Source organism: Sceloporus undulatus, chromosome 1, assembly GCF_019175285.1.
Source record: "Sceloporus undulatus isolate JIND9_A2432 ecotype Alabama chromosome 1, SceUnd_v1.1, whole genome shotgun sequence".
NCBI lineage: Eukaryota > Metazoa > Chordata > Lepidosauria > Squamata > Phrynosomatidae > Sceloporus > Sceloporus undulatus.
Window position 1 is genome coordinate 127,295,599 of NC_056522.1, and position 20,536 is coordinate 127,316,134.

The 20,536-nt window shown below is 39.6% G+C and overlaps 1 protein-coding gene across 1 annotated transcript in view; it reads right to left on the reverse strand.

The window, feature by feature from the left end:
• RIMS1 (regulating synaptic membrane exocytosis 1) overlaps positions 1-20,536 on the reverse strand; it is a 336,871-nt gene that overhangs the window by 52,465 nt on the left and 263,870 nt on the right. The window contains 2 exon segments of the mRNA XM_042475735.1: positions 1,682-1,848; positions 8,652-8,764. Of these exon segments, the coding sequence (XP_042331669.1) occupies positions 1,682-1,848; positions 8,652-8,764 (280 nt within the window).

The window sequence follows — 20,536 nt, forward strand, 5'->3', positions numbered from 1 at the left end:
TGCTCCAACATGTCTGGAAATTATAGCTTCCTTCTATTTAGAAAACTTTTGAAAAGCAGGTAAAACTGCCAAGTGGGACAGTCTTAAATTATGGTGAATAAATATTGGTAGATGGCTTTTCATAACACCATTGAGTGTGTGTGTGTGTGTGTGTCTGTATAAGAAAAAGTAACCTGCATTTTCTGTTTCTAAATGTAAGATATGTTCAGCTGCAGGTCTGTTGTTGTTAACTGCCCTCTAGTTGCCCCGACTCATGGCAATCCTGTGGATGAGACATCTCCAAGACCTCCTTATCCTCCACTTATCTGCTTAGGTCCTGTAGATTAATGCCCATGGCCTCACCGATTGAGTCCATCCATCTGGTGTGCACTGTTCCTCTCTTTCTATTGCCCCACCTTCCCTAGCATTATCACTACTTCTACTGAGTCATGCCTTCTCATGATGAGTCCAAAGTACAACAGCTTTAGTTTCCTCATCTTGGCTTCTAGGGAGAATTCAGGTTTAATCTGTTTAAGAACCCATTTATTTGTCTTTTTGGCTATCCACCGTGCTCAGTTGCATATCTTTAGACTTTAGGATCTCATCTAGTTCTTTCACTGTTGTCCTTCCCATTCCTAGTCTTCTTCTGATTTCTTGACTGCAGTTTCCATTCTGGTCAAAGTTTGATCCAAGGAATGGGAACTCTTACTATTTCAATTTCCTCACTGTTTAGGTTGAATAGGAGCTTAACAAAGTGAAGGGACTCCTACTTTATATAAGGGGTTAGGTATTACAGAATTCAGACTCATTGCTGCTGTGCTCCTACAAATATAACAGTGTTCTGAAATCCCAGGCCATGGAATATATTGCTTCTGCTCAATCCAGGCCTTTCAGACCCTGTGATCACTATTATTGCAGTGCATGTTAAAAACATCTTAAGGAGTGCTTTCAGGTTGCCTTAACTGTGTGGGAGCTGTTTCCCCATAAGCGGCTCCTGTGTAAATGAGCAGATGTTGGATAATTATCTATGACTGGGGTCAACATGTGCAGAAGCCAAGCATTAACCTTTTATAAGGCAATCCCATGCAACTGGCTCCATCATTTAAAGACTAATTCTATCACATCTCAAGAAAGGGCTCCCATGCAATTAGGGGTAGATTTACAGAGATAAGATGGAAAAGAGCAACTATTTATGGAGCAATGTAAGATTTCTGTCTTGCTTGTATATACAAAGAATCTATATAATTAACTGTGTAACAAATGAATTTGCTTGGAGTAACTGCTGTCCCTATAAAACGTACTGAAATTCTGGCATCTTTTTAACATACACCTTTTCAAGAAAAAAAAAAGTGAGATTTTAACTATATAAAATTCCTAATATAAACTAGGCTGTGGTACCCAATCACATTCAATTTTATCTTCATGGTACACAGTCAAAAAAGTATATTATTAAGACTCTATGAGCCATCAGCTCTATGAAGCTTTCAGTCTCTAGTGGATCAAGTATTCACTGCTGCTCAAATGCAGTTTTGCTGGTGGATTGTTTGTTTTATACATTTGTTACAAACAAACATTTGTTATTGTTGTGCTTTTTAAGGGCTTTTTTAGCAGCTAAGAATTACTATTTGCATATATAATACAACTGTAGTGGTAAAATTTCATTTGAGAAGAATGGACTACTTTTAAACTGTTGGAAACTCACCTGATTCTGCCCCTAGGGCGCTCTGATTGCTCTGACATAAAGCTTGTGCTGCTGAGGCGAGAGGCACTGCTGGTACGGGAAATAGCTGACACATCACTGACATCACTATCTGATGATTTGGCAGAGACGTTATCACAACTTCTGTACTGATCTGCTTGTATATTATACTAAAGATTAAAAAAGAAAATGTGAGTTACCTTGTCCCAGTGTAGAACAAAAACCTTTCATAATAGAGCTGATAACAGTAAAAATACAGATAACTTCAGAGGAACACTTTTAAATTAATTTTTGTTGGAAACACAAAAGGGTGTAGACAGTTTCATGCAGCCCAGCAACTTTAGTAAGTAGTTCTGAGAAGCCAAATGTAACAAATGATTCAGAAATAGGATTTACTTTTATTATGAATTCCCTCCTTTCTAAATGAATTGGATCTCAAATGTTTCGCTGTTGGGAAAAGAGCCTGAGGAAGGCCCTGTCTGCACCTGCATGGGGCATCCCAAAATATACTGGCGCTAGAGCTGCTCCGACCTGCCCCCACTGCAAAGCCCTTCATTCTGATGTGAGGTAGTTGATTACACACATTATGACCTGTGGTCACGTGGCTGGATGCTTCATTCTGATCTCAAAGTGAACAACTAGAGGCAGTGGCACAATATTTCCCAGAAATATTTGGAACAAACAAGGACTTTGTTGAATCTAGGGTAAGAAGGGTAAAACCCAGTTCTGGTGCTGAATGGGCTCAAATCAGAACTGGACTTTGGCCTGTGCATCAACTGGTCTCCCAGCTGAATGGGAGAAGGCTGTTGTATTTGGCCCATGATGCTGTTATGGATTTTTAAAAAACAACAACAAATATTTAAGGAGAACCAGTGTAGTAATTAGTGTAGTTACTAGTAACTACAGCCTTTAGCTCTGTTCTTTAAATTTAGATGTTCACAACTGAATAATAATAATAATGATAATAATAATTAATAATAGTAATAATATAGTTTATTTGTAACCCGCTTTTCCAAAATTTGATCAAAGCGGCAAACAATTATATATAAGAACATTCCAATAAAATCAATTAAAAACAGCATTAAAAACAGCATAATAATACTAACAACAAAAGGGCCAGATAGAAGGGGAAGTCGATATATACATTCTAGGGTCATCACTGAAAACGGGTAAAGGGAAAAGATTTTTCATGGTGGGAAGGCTTGGGAGAAGAAAAACGTCTTCAGATTCTTTTTAAAAAGAGCTAAGGATGTGGTGGAGCGGAGCTCATCTGGGAGAATGTTACAATATCAACAGCATTTAAACCTTCAAGGGTATCATTAACTGAAGATATACCACCAATGGTTGTTAAATGATGAGGAAAACATTTTTTAGGTTTCTACTGTAAAGATGTTTCCAAACAGAACTGATGTCCATGCATGATACAGGAACTTGCCCTGCTCCACACACATACCACCTGTGCTGAAAGAGTTATAAATAGCAGCCAATTTGCTACCAAGCCAGGTTCAAAGTGTCATTATCCAAAAACCTTAGAACCAAGTAGCCTGAAATATCTTTCTACCTCTATCTGATCATTAGGCCACTATGTTTTTCAATGAGGCCTTGTTGTCTACATCATAACCTAAAGAGTTCCACCAGGTAGCACAATGGCAACTAGACTTCTCTGAAGTGGTCTCCATCACCTGTACCTCCCATTTATGATAGATCTGGAACTGAAGATTGTGTGCTTTTGACAGTTCTCTAAAACTTATTTGTTGACCCTGGCTTTCCCCAATCATCAACAGGTAAAGTTCTTCCAAGGATTATCTGACACAGCCTTCCCATCAACAATATTGTTGGGTGTTTATAACATTTACAGTTTCTTATATAAATGTGACAAGGTCATCTCAATTGCTTTAGAGTCTGTCTTCAAATGTGGAAGAATGACAGCACTGGATTTATCATGTACTACTGTAATGTTTAAGTGATTATTAAAGCTAACATGTTTACTTATGTCTCTAGGTGAGGGCAGACAGTTTGAAAAGGACAGTCACAGTAACTGACCTCACTGCAATTTACTGTAGATTACGCATCATGTTATCATGATGACAATATATTACTCTCAGTACCAGAGGCAATTTGGATCTCTGTTAGGGAGGCAAAGCCTTGCTTATCTTGCTCTCACATGGGAGAACAAAATTCTCAATTATTTCCTCCACAGCAAGCAAATAGCAAGAGATTTTTTTTGGTATATTTTTTAAGAAAGTATTCATATATACAAGGCTATTTTTGTGCAAATTATTGGACAATTTAAATGTGAATTACAATTGTTGTTGCTTTGTTACATGGACTTTTAAAAAAGAGAAGTAGTGATTGGATTGATCAATATCCTGTCCTCCTATGCTTTCTGCACACATGTTTGTGTTTTCCTTAGGAAAGTGAACAAGACTAGCACAAAGGATTGTTGGCCAAATTTCAGAGATCTGGACATATATCTTGGCATTCTTGTGCAGGATGAGAAAAATCTTGTGGCAGTGGCCAAAGCTGCTCAGGTTCTTTCTCAACATGGATGAGAAATCTGGGAAATAATCTCTACAACCTTTCTCTGCATATCAAATATTAGTGACTACAAGTGAAAGGATGCTGTTGTGCTCATGTCCTGCTTGTGGCAAGTTTCTTTGCATGGTCACTGTGGGAGCAGACTACAACAACAGCTGGGTAACTTGTAGGCACAGCTCCACAATCCTGGATACTGATCAGGAGCAAGGATGAGCCCAAGTGCCCTCTAGCTGCACTTGAGCATGTGGGAATGAAAGAGCTACTGGCTCTTTTGTCCCCGGTGTAGAACAATGTCCAAAACATCTTTTGGGAACACCTCTGTCTCTAATGTTGTGTAATACTATGGAATAATATAATATGTTGCATAACAATACTACTTTTGTTGTCCAAAGTAATATAATATGCTATTTTTATTTAGCCAATGATAATATGAGCTGCTCATTGCTTATTACATTTGGCCCTCCATTGTTGCATGTTCAGCATTCATAGATTTGATTGTTTGCAGTTTATTTTATTTTATAACCTACTTCTGGTGGAAGCAGAGCAGCTGTGGCCATTTTAATATGGGCATAATGTGTCAGCTCTCTGCAGAGAGACTATGGTGGCCATTTTTAATCAGGGCAAGACCCTATTACAAAGGGCCACTATAGTCTCTCTGCGGAGAACTTTATGTATTATGCCCTTATTTAAAAAATGGCACCAACCACTCCAATTCCCCAGACTGTTATATGCCCAGAACTGAAAAAAACAACAACAAATATTATTCCAGCAGATGAAGACTGAATTAGCAGAGTTTTTGAGTAAGATCATTTTTAGATGGTTAAATTTATTTGTGTGTGTGTTTTGCAGTAATGTTGCATTCAAGTGTTTTGCTGTTTGTTTTTAAAATTTTGAATGTTACAATTTAAAATATAATAAATGTTGGTATTAAAAGAATGGCTGCTGCCACTCCACTTCTACTAGAAATAAGTCATAGAATCACACTGGTGGACCTAGTGAAGAAGTGTTGTCAGTTAAGAAAAATAGCATTTGTGATTTTTATTTTTATTTTAGTCCCTTTATTCTCTGGACTGCTTGGAAACAAAGAGCAGCCACCTCCTTCTTGGGTCTTTCTGCTGGTTAGGGAGATTGTCAAACAGCTCCAAGAATAAAGAGAGTCTCTGGTCTATTCAAAACCTTTCTTTCCCCCCCCCCCCCCCCCAGCTCTGATTTGTATAGTGCTTTAAAAACCCTATTTTTGCAGAAATGACAGCATGCAAACTCAGGGCAGGTTTTCTGCCCACAGAAAACTAGGGTTGCCTCATTGAAAACTGGAGAAAATTCCAGCACTTTTCATGGATGTATAAAAGAGGGCATTTTAGCAGGTGTTGCTTATCTTGCAACCTGGGAATAGGCAACATTCACCTGCAATGACAATCTGGCTGCTTTAATGCAGAAGGAATATTTAATGAAAAAAATGTAATATAGTAATATATTACTTATAACATTTTTGGGAAAGTAATACGTAATATATCCATACTACTTTTTTTACAAGTAATATGCAATAAGTAATATGTTATTTTTCAAACCAATATCTTACAACACTGTCTGCCACTGATCCAGTGGGCTGGAAAATGAAGCAGAAGGGAGAAAGGGAGAAGCCTCTGCCACAAAAAATACATTCTGCTAGCGTATTAAGATTTCTTAGCCTATATTTAGGTACAAACACATGTTAAATTACATGAAAAGGTCTAAATATCAGTGTTGATTTCATTCGGAGCAGGGGTGGGCAAAGTTTGAACTAAATCCCACTTCTGCTGCCCCAAAATACCCCACCAGTCCCCCAATTTTTTTAAAAATGTGACTTTTAGGCAATTTTTGCCCCAAACCAAGCAAAAATCCCCACAACAGCATGAAAGCATGCAAAATACCCCCCATAAGTACCCCAGATTCTATCACTGCATATCTTTCCTTGCTAAATTATAAAATGTAAGCCATTACACATGAAACAAACAAAAACTGGAAACATTAATTAACAGCCTGTTCCTAAACATTGCTGTGACAATGCAGAATAACTTAGTAATGGAAAAACCAATAGCCACATCTCTGTGGTGCTGTATAACAGATTTTTTTTTTAATTATTTCTGGAAGGTCTGTTAGTACAACATTTAGAGGGGAAGCATTAGTAAGTGATAACAAGAGTGACAGTTACTGGATAGTTGAACCTACTTATGCATTGGAATCAGTAGGAACTACAATGATTTCAGTGAAATATGCTTATATCTAAATATGAAATGCACTGCTGAAACAGGCTTTGGCCAGTCTTTTGTGTATAGGGGTAAAACCTGGGCAAAAACTGAGTCACTGAATCTGCACAATTAAAATTAGTCTTTGCTAAGGTACAACCACACTTGGATACAACCAATGTTGTTAGCTGCAACATGACCTTGATCTCATAGCATTGCTGAGAAATACATTATCATATCCAGCCATATAATGGGCAGAGCAATTCTTAAAGGGTGAGTGAGTATTGCTACTTGCTCAAGAGGTGCAAAAGGCACACATCAGATGAAAAGAGTCTAACTGGTTAATGAAAAAGGTAAAGATTTTGCCTTTGACAAGGTTGTCAAGTCATGTCCGATGGTAGGTGGCAGTGCTCATCTCCGTTATCAAGCTGAAAAGCCAGTAGTGTCATTAAAGACAACTCTGTGATCAGGTGGCCAGCAGGACTGCACAGAACGCTGTACAGATCTCAAAAAATGTTTCAGATGAAAACAAAACTGGTTTATTTAAAAAGAGATTGAAATTTTGTGAAGTTGAAGGCTTCACAAAATTCTGTGAATTCAAAATTTTGTGAAGTTGAAATTTTCATTCACTCCCTGATCTGTGTTATGGAATAATATAAAACTGAAAACCGAAGTTCAGCTTGATAGTTTTTTTTAATGTAACTACATATAAGATAAAGATTAATTCTAAATCTATTTATATCTGTGTAATCTTTGTGGATTAGCACACATTCAGAGAAAAGGAGACCTTTGTGCATAATGGAATTTCATTAAAAGGGCAATGTTATCAGACACAAATGTGTTAAATATTCCCACTTCTACTCTCTTTAATAACAGAAAAAAATGTTCCTCTGAACAATTGCCATTGTTTTGAGACCATATTCCTGTGATTTTGAAGGAGCTTATGTGCGAGAAGGCAATATGTAAACCAATGGTGGGCAAAGACTGACCCTTAGATTACATGTGACCCCAAAGGGCTTAAAAGTATTTTGCCTCAAATGCTCCCAAATGCCCTCTAGCATGTTTCTTAGAAGTGTTTAGGGGCAAAAGAAAAAAATCTTTGGGTCTTTTTGTGGGAGGAGGTATAGCAGGGGTGAAGCTCTCCAAGGACTCACAGAGGGCTAATGCTATCCCCTAGTCTTCCACAACCGCACACCTCTGATGTAAACAAAGAACTCCTCATACAGTAAAACAAAAATTCCAGACAGTACTATCTCTAGCTGCAGGTGGATTTGAGTGCTTCCTAATATAAATAACTCTCTCTGTGTGTGTGTGTGTGTGTGTGTCTCTGGAAGAAGCATTCTAGTTTCGCTTCCTAATTATCGGATTTGCATCTGATGAAGTACAGTCGGCCCTTCTTATACACGGATTTTTTATACATGGATTTAAGCATACACGGTTTGAAAATGTTTCAAAAAAGTATAAATTTACGTTGATTTTCCATTTTTTATAAGGGACACCATTTTGCTATGTCATTATATGTAATGGGACTTGAGCATACACGGATTTTGTTATGCACGGGAGATCTTGGAACCAAACCCCAGCGTATAACAAGGGTCCACTGTACACTGTAGTCCAAGAAAGCTTATGGTAGAAATCTCTGTTTCCCAGTTAGATGTGAAGTGCTACAGAACTATTTTATGTCTTCTTTCTAATGATGTGTTAAAATAGTTTCTTTGTGATTCAGTTGTCAGAAAGGCATTCAATACCTGTGAGCATCACAACCCACAGCACCTTCAGTCATTATGCAGAAGCAGTAAGAACCAACATGTGATTGCGTGGTACAGCGGCCAAAGAGGACCACCTTGAATATTCCCTTTGGTTAATGTGTAGATACCAAAGTAAAAGCAGAGTGCTGATATTACACTGGATGCATGGAAGATAAACAAACTATGTGTTTTATCTTGCCACTTCCTTGTAATGACAGAAATCATAGTTAATTTTTGAGCTTTCCAGAACACTGGGTTTTGATGCTTCAACTTGGAAGATTACAATTTCAGGAGCTTCTCATACACTACTAAAATGGTATGAGTAAACCTGGCCCCAACAGAAAATCAGTATTTTGTAGTGATTTCAAATAACAGTTTCTTTTTACATAATTTTGTGCTATATCTTTAATATCTATGTGTATCATCACCTCTCAAAATATCATATTTTAATACTCTCTTTACCTTGGTATATTGCTCATGTTCAAGTTCTTGACTAGAACCAGACCCTGTTGTCTGGTTATAACGGTGCATTTTCATTTTCATCTGTCTTGTTCGCTCCTCCACTACTAAATTAGCTGTAAAACACATAATGGAAGCATATTAAAAAGATATGATTTTTTTAAAAAAACAACAACAAAAACAAACGGTCTAGATGCAACTTTGGATCCAAACAGGAATTATTGAAAGAACAAATAGGACGTGAATGCAAAACATTGGCATGCTAATAACTGACATCATCACTGGATTAACTTGAAATATTTCTGTGACATCTTTTGAAATTTCCTATACAGTGTGCCCGCATTATACCCGGGTGCACCTTACTCAGCTTTCAGCACATGCTGAAAGCCGCACCAGAAAAAGCCCTCGCACGTCCCAGAAGAAATAATGGGGTGCGCGTGCCACACCACACCACAAGCACGTTCCCCATTACTTCTAATGGGGCTCCAGCATACGTTGGATTTCCCTTACATGGAGGGGTCCGGAACGGATCCCCCATGTAAGGGAAGGGCCCACTGTATATCCATATGTTGCAAAAAAATTATTAAATTAAAAAAGCCTGTTTGGTTGTTTATTTCCTTTAAAGGTGATATAATATAATCATATACAAGTGAATATAATTATTACAAAATTATTGCATTTGATCTTGACTGGAATCCTCTTAGGGAGTTACGAATGCTTAAACACCATAGTTATGGTTGTACCCAGTGATGTCTGGCCTGATCCCCAAATCCCCACTAATAGGGAAGCAGCCACTGTGTTTTACAGAGGTCCATTCCTCTGTCACCCAGGAAGCAGCTGACTGATGTTACCTGAGTGATCTCTATTGTGACAGGCAAAGATGGGGCCACCCTAGCAATTTCCTCTGGCACCCATAAGTGATTGCTCCCATAAGTGACGGTGGAAGCGAGCTGCTTTCTGAGCAAAAGGGGAGTGGATCCCCATTGCATGCAGTGGCTGCTTCTTGGCAAGTGGGGATTGGGGGTCTTTCACCATCCCTATGCATTCCATAAACTAAGGAATATGTAGCAATTGTGAATACCAAACAGTTACAAATGTGTGACTCTAGGTTATGGCTTTGTAATTCCTCAGCAGGATTGCAACTATCTCAATATATTAAAATGTGACACTTAACTTTTTTTTAAAAAAAATGTGTTATCCTATTCAAAATAGGATTCAAAATGTGATAGATATGGGTTCAAAAACCCATACAAAACCTTCAGCATTGCGTACTCAGACAGTGCCATCAGTGTCCACTGAGTTTGCCTGAGCTTCAACAGCAAAACAATATATCAAAAAATTAACAGGTTACTGTCCTCAAGGAACTTACAAACTACAGTAAAAAATGTAGATAACAACAAACAAAAGGGAGGAAAGATATGATGAGAGCAAGGATGGATGCAGGGCAATGCAGTAACAAATCAATGCTACAATTGAGAAGGAGGATTAACTGGTTACATTCAAACCGTTGTGAAATAAAGGATTTTGGAAAGCTTAGAAGGGAGCAAAGAAGGTGGCACTGTGAATATGTACCAGGATGTTCAAGCAGAAGGGCTAGAGACACAAAAGAGGAACAACTAGATTGAAGACAGCAAGAGATTTTGGGAAGTTTTACAATGTTATTTTTTTCATTATGGCACGGAGACTTTCCAGACTTCAGTAGATGGATGAAATGGACTGAAAAGATGTTTAAGTTTACATCAATGAACTGTTGAAACTGAATTGATATCTTGTTACTAAAGGTCTTAATCAGTGCATCTGTTTTTGTATTCCAATTTAAACAAATACACACAGAAATTCATATGAGGCTCACTTTAGAAAAAGCAAAACATTAGAAATAGCATTTTTTTAAAAGATACCCTACAAAATTTTAATGCTATCCAACTGAATCTAACTCAATTTTATACGCATTTCTTAGGACCTAAGGCTAGAGAAGTGAAGAGTGGGATGTCCTGCTTTCCCTCTTCCATGAAAATAGATTCCCCTCTCATTCTATCAATTTGGGGGGGGGGGAGATAAGAAAACAGATTTTCTTCTTGCCCAGGTTTTCATTTTCCCTCCTCCTCAAGGATTCACATCTTTTTATTGAAGGAAGGAAGGGTCATTGTTCTTTGTTTTCCAACCAAAAGAAGAAAATGGTGGTGGTGGTGGGGAGGGGTTCCTGACACTTAGTCAAGAAAACCACCACAAAAGCATGCCTTTTTTTCCACAAGTCTTGCCTGGCATTTGCACATCCCAAAGTGTTTTCAGAAATTATTCTGCACAGAAACACACACAACACCTTTGTAAAAGTTGTATCATTTTTTGTAAAAACTCATTTCCTTTTCTTCCAAAAATTAGGGGGTATTTTTTGGAGAAAAAGAATCACAGTTTTCAGGCAAACAATTTAATGTATTTCTGTGCAGCATGACTCCCTGAAACACTTCAGGATATATTACTACTTGATAAAAACTGCACAGGCATTTTCATTTTCTTCTTTATAAGAGAGAAAATAATTGTTTGCCCTTGTATATGAGGATGAAATAGTCAAAGATCTTAATCCATATTACTTACAGACTGGATCTCACTGACTCACTCACAATGGTATCAAGGTTGTCTCAGTGAGCTACAGCCCTGACATTTGGCACACATCAGATTGGCTCAGAAATTTACTGAGATTCCTGGATAAATAGTCAGTTGGGAAAATAATCTGAAGTCAGTCTAAGAGGTCGGAAGAATGTGATGCTCCTTGTCAATCTGGCATCCACCTTTTCATAAACTGGCAGTGGAGGCAGGAGCAACAGTCAGGAAATACTGGAAGAATAGGTATGTGAAAAATCTTCCATTTTTACTTCTTACAAGTCTCAGCTTGGTGGTTTCACCACTCCACTCTGCCTCTAATCATTAGGCAAATACAGTGGTGCCCCGGGTTACGAAATTAATTCGTTCCGCTGCCGCTTTCGTAACCCGAAAGGCTTTCGCAAGCCGAAAGCCCATAGGCGCTAATGGGGAAAAGCCGCGATTTCGTGCTAAAAAGCGCCGAAAAGCACCAAATTTTTTTTCGTAACCCGAAATAACCTTCGTAACCCGGAACAGTTTTTTTCAATGCATTTTTTTCGTAACCCGGAAATTTCGTAAGGCGGCGCATTCGTAACCCGGGGCACCACTGTATATGATTTTATGTAAACCACAGCCTGCCAGAAGAAACAGGCAAACAACATTAAAGTTCAGGATTAAATTTAGTATTTCCCACTTTTCTGTATTCGTAAACAAAAAAAGTATGCTTACTTGTAAAACCTCATCTTTAACTTTAAACACAAACTAGAAACTTAAGGACTGATGTAATTTTTGCAAATTCTTATCACTACATGCCAAAACAGACAGCGAGGAAGGGAGAGCTTGAAGATGTACCCACCAAAGGGGCATTGGGGCCATGGCAAACATACGCTGTGGTCCCAATCCGCTCTGAACCTGGCCCAAATAGGAGCGGAAAAGGGTCAGGAAATAATAATAATAATAAAAACTTTGTTTATATACCGCCTTTCCTGTAGATCAAAGCAGTTTACAATACAACAGTTATGTGATACATGTCACAGTACAAAACAGTAAAAATTACGTTAATTACAAATCACAATTTCATACAGATTGCATAAAAACCTGAGCCATATACGGACCATTAAAACCATCAGTTATGGGGGGGGGGACTTCCTCATCTAAACAGAGTTGGAAGGGAAAACTGCTTGAAAGAGGTGGGTTTTTAATGCCCTCTTAAAGGCTTCTACTGTGGAACAGAGTCGGATCTTTTCTGGGAGTGCGTTCCAGAGGGTGGGGGCTGTCGCCGTATAGGCCCTCCGATGGGTAGCTGCTAGTTTTATCTTGGGGCAATCAAGTAAAAGTTTCCCTGTTGTTCTGAGGGTGCGGGGCGGATTATGTAGGGAGAGGTGCTCCCTCAAGTAACTCGGGCCCAAGCCATATAGGGCTTTATAGGTGACGACCAACACTTTGTATTGCGCCCAGAAGCTGATAGGTAGCCAGTGGAGAGATTTTAATATAGGTGTGTTATATGGTCCGATCTTGGGGTACCTGTAATCAATCTGGCTGCAGCATTCTGAACTAGTTGTAGCTTCTGAATCTGGTACAAAGGTAGCCCCATGTAGAGCGCATTACAGAAATCCAAGCAAGAGGTTACCAGTGCATGTACTATAGTTTCTAGGTCCTTTCTGTCCAGACAGGGGCGCAGTTGGCGTATCAGCCACAGCTGTACCAAGCACTCCTGGCCATCGCATCTACTTGAGATGAAAATTGTAGAGATGAGTCCAGGAGTACCCCCAAACTGCGAACTTTATCCTTTAGGGGAACTGTAACCCCGTCCAGGATAGGGTGGCAAATATCTCTGTCTGGGCTTGGGGTACCTATCACAAGTACCTCTGTTTTCTCTGGATTCAACTTGAGTTTGTTTTCCCTCATCCAGCCCATTACTGACCCCAGGCAGGCATCCAGAGGGGAGGTGCTATCCTTAGTCACTGTATAAATCGGAGACATGGAGAGATAGATCTGGGTGTCATCAGCGTACTGATAACACCATGCTCCATGCTCCCGGATGATCTCTCCCAGCGGCTTCATGCAAATGTTAAACAGCGTGGGGGATAGAATGGCGCCCTGAGGAACGCCAGATGTCAGCTCCCTTTTACGAGAGCAACTATCCCCCAGCCTCACCTACTGGAACCTTCCCGAGAGGTAGGATTGGAACCAGTGGAGCGCAGTGCCCCCGATACCCAACTCTCCCAGGTGTTCCAGAAGGATACCATGGCCGATGGTATCGAAGGCCGCTGAGATGTCCATGAGCACTAACAGGGTCACCTGTCTCCTGTCAATGCCCAGACAGAGATCATCAACTAAGGCGACCATGGAGAAAAAAAGAAACGCCTTTTCTGAACCTGCCGCAGCCCCAGGGCAGTTTCAAGATGCTCCGGTGGTGTGCAGCAGGTAAACGCTGTGCCACCAGAATGTCTTGAAGCCACCTAGTTCTGGACAGCCAACTGGCTGCCAGGTGGCTTTGGAGCATGTGGTGTGTAAAGACATCAGGAAGCAGGCTTTAATGGGCTGTCTGTTTTGGCTCTGAGCCAGAAGCCCCCCAATGTATTTAATTAAAACTTCTCCTGCTTACCAATTCCTTTTAATTATACAATTAAGGTAAGACATGAACAGTGAAGGGGCAGTTTGTTAGATATCTGATAATTAAAATTGCAGATGCCACATACTGAATTTCGGATCCCTGGCACCTACACGCAAAACCTGTGCCCTTTCACTGATCTTTGCAGACCACATTTCTTGTCTGACAAGCAGGGAGGCAAAAAGAATGCAGTCTGTTTACAGATAGAAAACTGTGGAGAGGGCTTCTGCACCTTTCGTGGTTGTGTAAAAGATGAGCCAATTAAAAATAGTTTAACAAATTAAATGTTCTTAAGTGTTAATGCTCATATTACTAGAAATTTTCAGTTTCTAACATTTTACATTAAGAAATCAATTTTCAAATCAATTGCTCAATCTCTGGCCTCTTTCCCCACCAGGCACACTATGTGAGGCATGTACAGCACATGAAGGCTCATTTGTAAGTACAAATTCTTCTCAATGAACAACAACAACAGCAGCAAAACACCAAGAAAATACATGGGACCTCCAAGTTCAACTTCTCTTCTGTTTCGTAGATAAGCTTAGCCTGTTTAATATGTAGTTTTAATCTTACACTGTTTAATCTTGTTTTAAGGGGGGGGCATTATGTATATATGGATGTATTTTAACCTGTTGTAAGCCGCTTTGATTGCCTGGCAAAAAGCGGGATAGAAAAAATATTATTATTATTATTATTATTATTAGAGTTGTGACCCAGTGACACTTCAGTAGTGTAGCTACCAGTTTGGCCTTAAATTAGGGAACTGCCCCACCCAATAAGAACACTGCACTCAATGAAATTTGCCTTCAATCTCTGAATTTCTAGCATAGCACTGAGTGCGACAATGAAAACCATTCACATCTACAACCCTTATACAGTGTCATAAGCAGGTGTGTCATACGTGGCTTCCAGCATATGGTGGAAACCATACCGGAAAAAAGCCTCATGTGCCTCGTGTGTGGCAGGCACAAGCCCCATTACTTCTACTGGGGCTTGAGATTACGCATTTTTTCTTTTATACAGGGGGGTCCAGAATGGATCCCCTGTGTAAAGAAAGGGCGCACTGTATTTGCTGTGCTTGCATTCCCTTGGTAACATTGCCTGTGCTTTTTCTTCAGATTCCTAAACTCCATTTCTTATATGCTCAACTGAAATTTCTAGTTATCACAATAATAGAAAGTTATTGGGCACTAAAGGGGGAAAAATATGTGAAGGGGCAGAATTTTTATTTTTGAGAACAGTGTTCTCAATTTTCCCTCCACAGCTACAACCATATGGAAGAAACCAAAGAAAACTTCTTATGTATAAGAATATGGATACGGCAAAGCAAGATCTTATTAATTAAGCATATATATCTTATAAATATGATAAACAGATTCCTATCAACTATTTGCAGGAATTAAGTGGCTTCAGAGTTCAGCTGGCTTTAACCAATTAATGCAGAGTCCACTTGGATAAAAATCCTCACAAAAACCTCATCCTAAAGAGTCACTATCAGAATACCATGGCATCTCAGCCAAATTTTCTCAGCAAAAAAAGAGAGATCAAAGGCTAATACCTGATACTGATTGTGCTACCTACTAAAGCAGAAGAGATGAAAGTTCCTGTCAATTGCACTTAACATTGTCAAGTACCCATTACTGTGTTCTATGGATGCTGTGAAATTGTCTGTTGAATAGTGGTCTTATAAATATTCCATATGAAAAAGCCTGTGTCTGATGGATTTGTTTGGGCTAGGATGAATCTTTCCTCTCTAACTTTTCTGGGGACAAGAAAAAACACACAACAGATGTTAGTGCCATGCTGAGTGCTTGGCATCTGATCTACTGTAGTAACATCTGCATGGCCTCTTCCTAATCTGTATAGGGCACTGCCATTTTGATGTACCCAGTACGTCCTAGGGGTGAGGCCTGATTGGACGCTGCATCCTCGGCCAACCCCTAGGACGTACTGGGGGCATGGCAAAGGCCCATGTAGAATGGGCCCATGTCTGTATTTTTAAAGCTAGAGATAGAGACACACACACAAGAGATTTTCTGCCTCCAGCAGCGAACAAACTGTTCTTTGTTATTCCATTTGAAGCAGCAAAACGTTTTGGGCTGGTGTTGGTTGAAGGTACATGGTTGCAGGAGTCTGGGGCTACAGTAATTGGCCTCTTTCACTTGTTTCCTCTATGCTTGTACTGGAAAAAAAGTCTATCTAATCATTAGTCACATTCATGAGATTTACTTGTAAGGAAAGAGCTAGTTGTGCTGATGAACTCTTTCCCCTCCTCTTTTGCTATTGTCTTCTCCTGCTATTTTGAGTCTGTTATGTAAGGGCAGCAGAAAACAGCAGGTGAAAACCTCAGACCTCCCTCTGTGTTGAGGCCTATTTCCTCCCAGTGCTCCTAGATCAGATGGTGGGTGGATGACAGGGAATTGAAAGGAATACACCTCTTCACTAGAAAATAGCCATGGAGAGATCAGGAAGACTAAATCAGTCCCATCCTTCAAGGGGCTATATAAACCTGGCCTAAAGGACAGATGTTTATCATTTGCTTCCTCTGGCAAACGTGGATAAACAGGCCAAAGGAAGACACTAGTTGAGACTAGGTTGCTTAAAGGAAATTCCAGTTGAGACTTCCTTTGAGACAAAGACAAAGCTATGAAGCAAAGAAGAAGAATCCACTGTAAAAAACAACAACAGGTTACCCTCATCTGCCTCAGCAGAAGATATGCGGGAGATTGTGGAAAGAAGAAAAAAAAAATCCCAGATATGATCTTGCTTATATTCTGTACATTTGCCTTTTATTTTCTAATGCTGGAATGGCATTGGAGATAACTTAGATTTGTAGCTGTACAAATGAGTTTTGATTTTTTTAAAAGAAAATAAGTACTTTGTTTTGCTTCAAATAGTAGCACAGATTAGATACATAAGGGCAAACGAGGGCAATATACAATTGGAGCCATGAACATTTTAGAGTTTCCTAGAGACCAGTATTATATCCAGTACATATTTCAATGTATTTTTTGGACTAGAGATTTAGAAGCACAGGATAAACAGCTGCAGGTTTAAGTTTTACAAACCCCAGGAGTAACACAAATTAGCATTAGAGATGGGTTGGTCATTACAAGAGATGTTGGAACTATAATAAGGACAAATGTAATTTCAAGTAGTGCCTGGTAAAAGAACTGAAAGGATGTAGAATAATTTATTTAAAATAATGAGTGATGAATGATGAATAATGAAGCTATGTACGATCCTGAAAGGCTCAGAGTGTATGTGTGTGCATGCACACACACACACACACACACACACACACACACACACAATGGGGGCAATTTCCACTGGGAAGAGAGCGGTGGCACTGATGGCAGATCTCTCAGAGACAATGGTAGTATCACCATAGCTAATACATGTTATTACTGTGCAGGACGCACAGTAAATTACTTTGAATGTCTTTTACCATTTTAAACCCCTATAATGAGACAATCCAAAATGACTCAAGAGATAGTGCCACAAGATGTTGAATGGCACTCAACAAGCTAGTGGGGTACAGCAGAGAACAACTACAAGTAGCACTGTGGCCAATGATACACACACACTCACACACAGAAAGAGAAAGAAAGAGAGAGAGAGAGAATAACAGCATAATGTTATGCCTAAGAGTAGCGCTGTGGCTAATGATACAACTGAACTCAAGCCAAAAGTATCTTCAACTGTTGATGTGCTCAGAGGTGAAAGGAAAGTCAAGAGATGCACAACACATATTATAGGAACATGGAATGTGAGAAGTGTGAATCAAGAGAAGCAAGATTATGGGGCGAAGCAGATGGGCCAAATGGAGTGATCAGAGGCCACTCTGGCCCTGATTGCCCCGGGACCACAGTGACTGGATGGCCTGCTGGCAGGAGTGCCTTTTTGCAGTTCCTTTTGCTTTGGGCCACCTTAGGCAGCCCGAGGGTGACTTCCAGAAACTTCAGGTGCATGGATCATCTAAACACCACACCCCCAATAGCAAAACTTGGGGTGAGTGACCTAAAGAGGAAAGGAATGGGACAGGCAATTACACAGTGTCTTGTTCAGGAAATAATGGCATTAATAGTGAGGAGAGACATAGCAAAAGCAGCCAAAGGTTATAATGCAAAGTCTGAGTGAATAACATCAAATAATTCAGGGGAATTCTTATTCTTATATTGAGAAACCATCAACATAAACATAATCCGAGTTTATGATCCAACTACAGAGGCAGAAGAAGAGGAAAATGTTAAAGATTTTCCATACTTTGCCTTAGTCATTAATCAGGATAGAGACTGCCATCAAGAAATCAGAAGTATAGGATTTGGAAGGGCAGGGATGAAGAAGCTAGAAAAGATCCAAAAGTCTAAAGATACATCATTGAATACTAAAGTTAGGGTTGTCCATGCTATTGTATTTCCCATTTCTGTGTATGGTAGTGAAAGCTGGACAGCAAAGAAAACTGATAGGAAGAAAATCAACTCATGTGAAATGTGATGCTAGAGAAGAGCTGTACAGATACTATGGAGTGCTAAAAGAGAAACAAATGTGTCCTAGAGCAAATCAAACCTGAACTTTACCTAGATGTCGAGATGACTAAACTGAGACAGTTATACTTTAGACACATCATGATAAGACATAACTCATTAGAAAAGACAGTAATGCTTGGTAAAGTAAAAGTCAGTAGGAAAAGAGAAAGACTACATTGCAGATGGATAGACTCAATCAAGACTAGAGCAGGGCTGTTGATCATAGGGTGACCAGCAGGCTGCTATAGGTCGAAGTCAAGTTGTCATTAGTTAACAACAACAAAGCCTTCAGCAGTTATAGAAGGAGGCATGATGATGAAGGACAATGTGTCATAAAGTGTCACAAATGCATCAAAGGAAGTCGGCTGAAGCCTATGAAAGCTTATGCTGCCAATTTCTTTCTTTCTGTTAGTCTCAAAGGTGCTACAAGATCTCTCTACGAGGGTCACGAAGTAAGGGAAAGGGGTGGAAGATGATGCAGCCGAGTGCAAAGAACAAAAGACGGGTGCATGGCAGAGAGTTGACATGAGTGGGAAGAATGGTTAAGGGAGGAGGCAAGGCAATGGCAGCAAAGGTTCACCAAGAAGAAGGGAACAATACAACTGATGGTACCTGTGCTCTGCTCCCTGAGGTGGTCATCTCATATTGCTACTATAGGGAAAGAAGGGGTTGGGAAAAGGCAAGAGGAAAAGATAGACAGAAACATATTTAAGATAGGTGCTCATTGTGAACTTGTGGATCTTTGGGAAATGCATCCAAAGAATGATAAGGAAAAGATGGGGTCTTTTTAATGGATTTACATTCATTCGTGTTGGTATGTGTATGACATGGTGTAGTGCTTAGCCAACATGGCATAGTAGTTTGAGCATTGGCCTATGGCTCTGGAGATCAGAGTTTGAATACCTCTTAACCATGGAAACCCACTGGGGCAAGTCAACTCTTTCAGCCTCAGAGGATGGCAAGGGCAAACTTCCTTTGAAGAAACATGCCAAGAAAACCCTGTGATAGATTCACCTTTGGGTTGCCATTGTGAGAAACAACTTGAACGCACACAACATAAACAACAGTAAGTATGCAAATTGTTTACTCACACATATGTGCTCTTAAGTTAATATGAATAAGAGAGGAATAGCATTTACCCTTTCAATGTAAACTCTGTCTGGGAAAACATCAGCTGAAAGGGTGAAAATATAAGAGGAATTGTGCCAAGAGATACAGGGATGGTGCATGTGTGTGAGGAGACACATCTGCCACATTAGATTAGTACTTAGTTTCTTGTTCTTCATATACTGAGCAAATACCTTTCAAAGATTTTAAGGTGGTAGCTGTGTTCTGCAGCAAATATAACAGTATCTAGTATCTAATCTTAACCTATCCATAACAACGGTCAAGATTTGTTTGGCACAAGCTTTTGGAGGCTGCAGCCCATTTCATCAGATGCATGGAGAGTTGCCTCAGTTGGCAGATATTTATATGCATGGTTGGGATGTAAGAATGTAATTTGTGAGGTAACAGAATGGAAATGTGTGTGGGGGGGAATGGAAACATTTATCATCATCTTAACTAACATTAACAAACAACTGTTGAGTTGTAGAAGAAACATCCAAGCATAGATGGGCTGTTTAGCATGCACATTTTGATGGAAAGTTAAATAAATGAAAGGCAGTTGACTGTTCTCTAGCTTTAGTAAAATATTCTGTTTCTCGCAAAGAAATGTGCTTTTCCTCTTCAATCACTGCTGTTTAGCCATATTTTCCTCAGCATCTGATCCTGTGAATCAGGTAGCAGTCACTCTCCAGAGTCCCCTTGTGGTATTTTCATGGGTCTGTAGCTTTTTGCATCAGAAACAACTTGATGGTAAAAAAAAAATAGTGATCTCATGAAAATACCACTGGAAGTGCCTGGGCATGGTGAAATGTTAATATTACTGTTATTTTTCTTTTATCTGGACTACACTAGGAATCTAGATTTCAGCTTTACATGGTTTCCTTCTCCCTATGAATCACCACAGCAACTCTGTAAGGCAGGTTTCCAGAGATGCAGTAGTAGTCCATAGTTGCATGATTAATTCCATGACTAAGCACAGATTTAAGCTCAGGCCTCACTGTTCCAAGTTCAGCACTTTAAACCTTGCTCCAAATTAAACAATTCATGTACCACATTGTCAT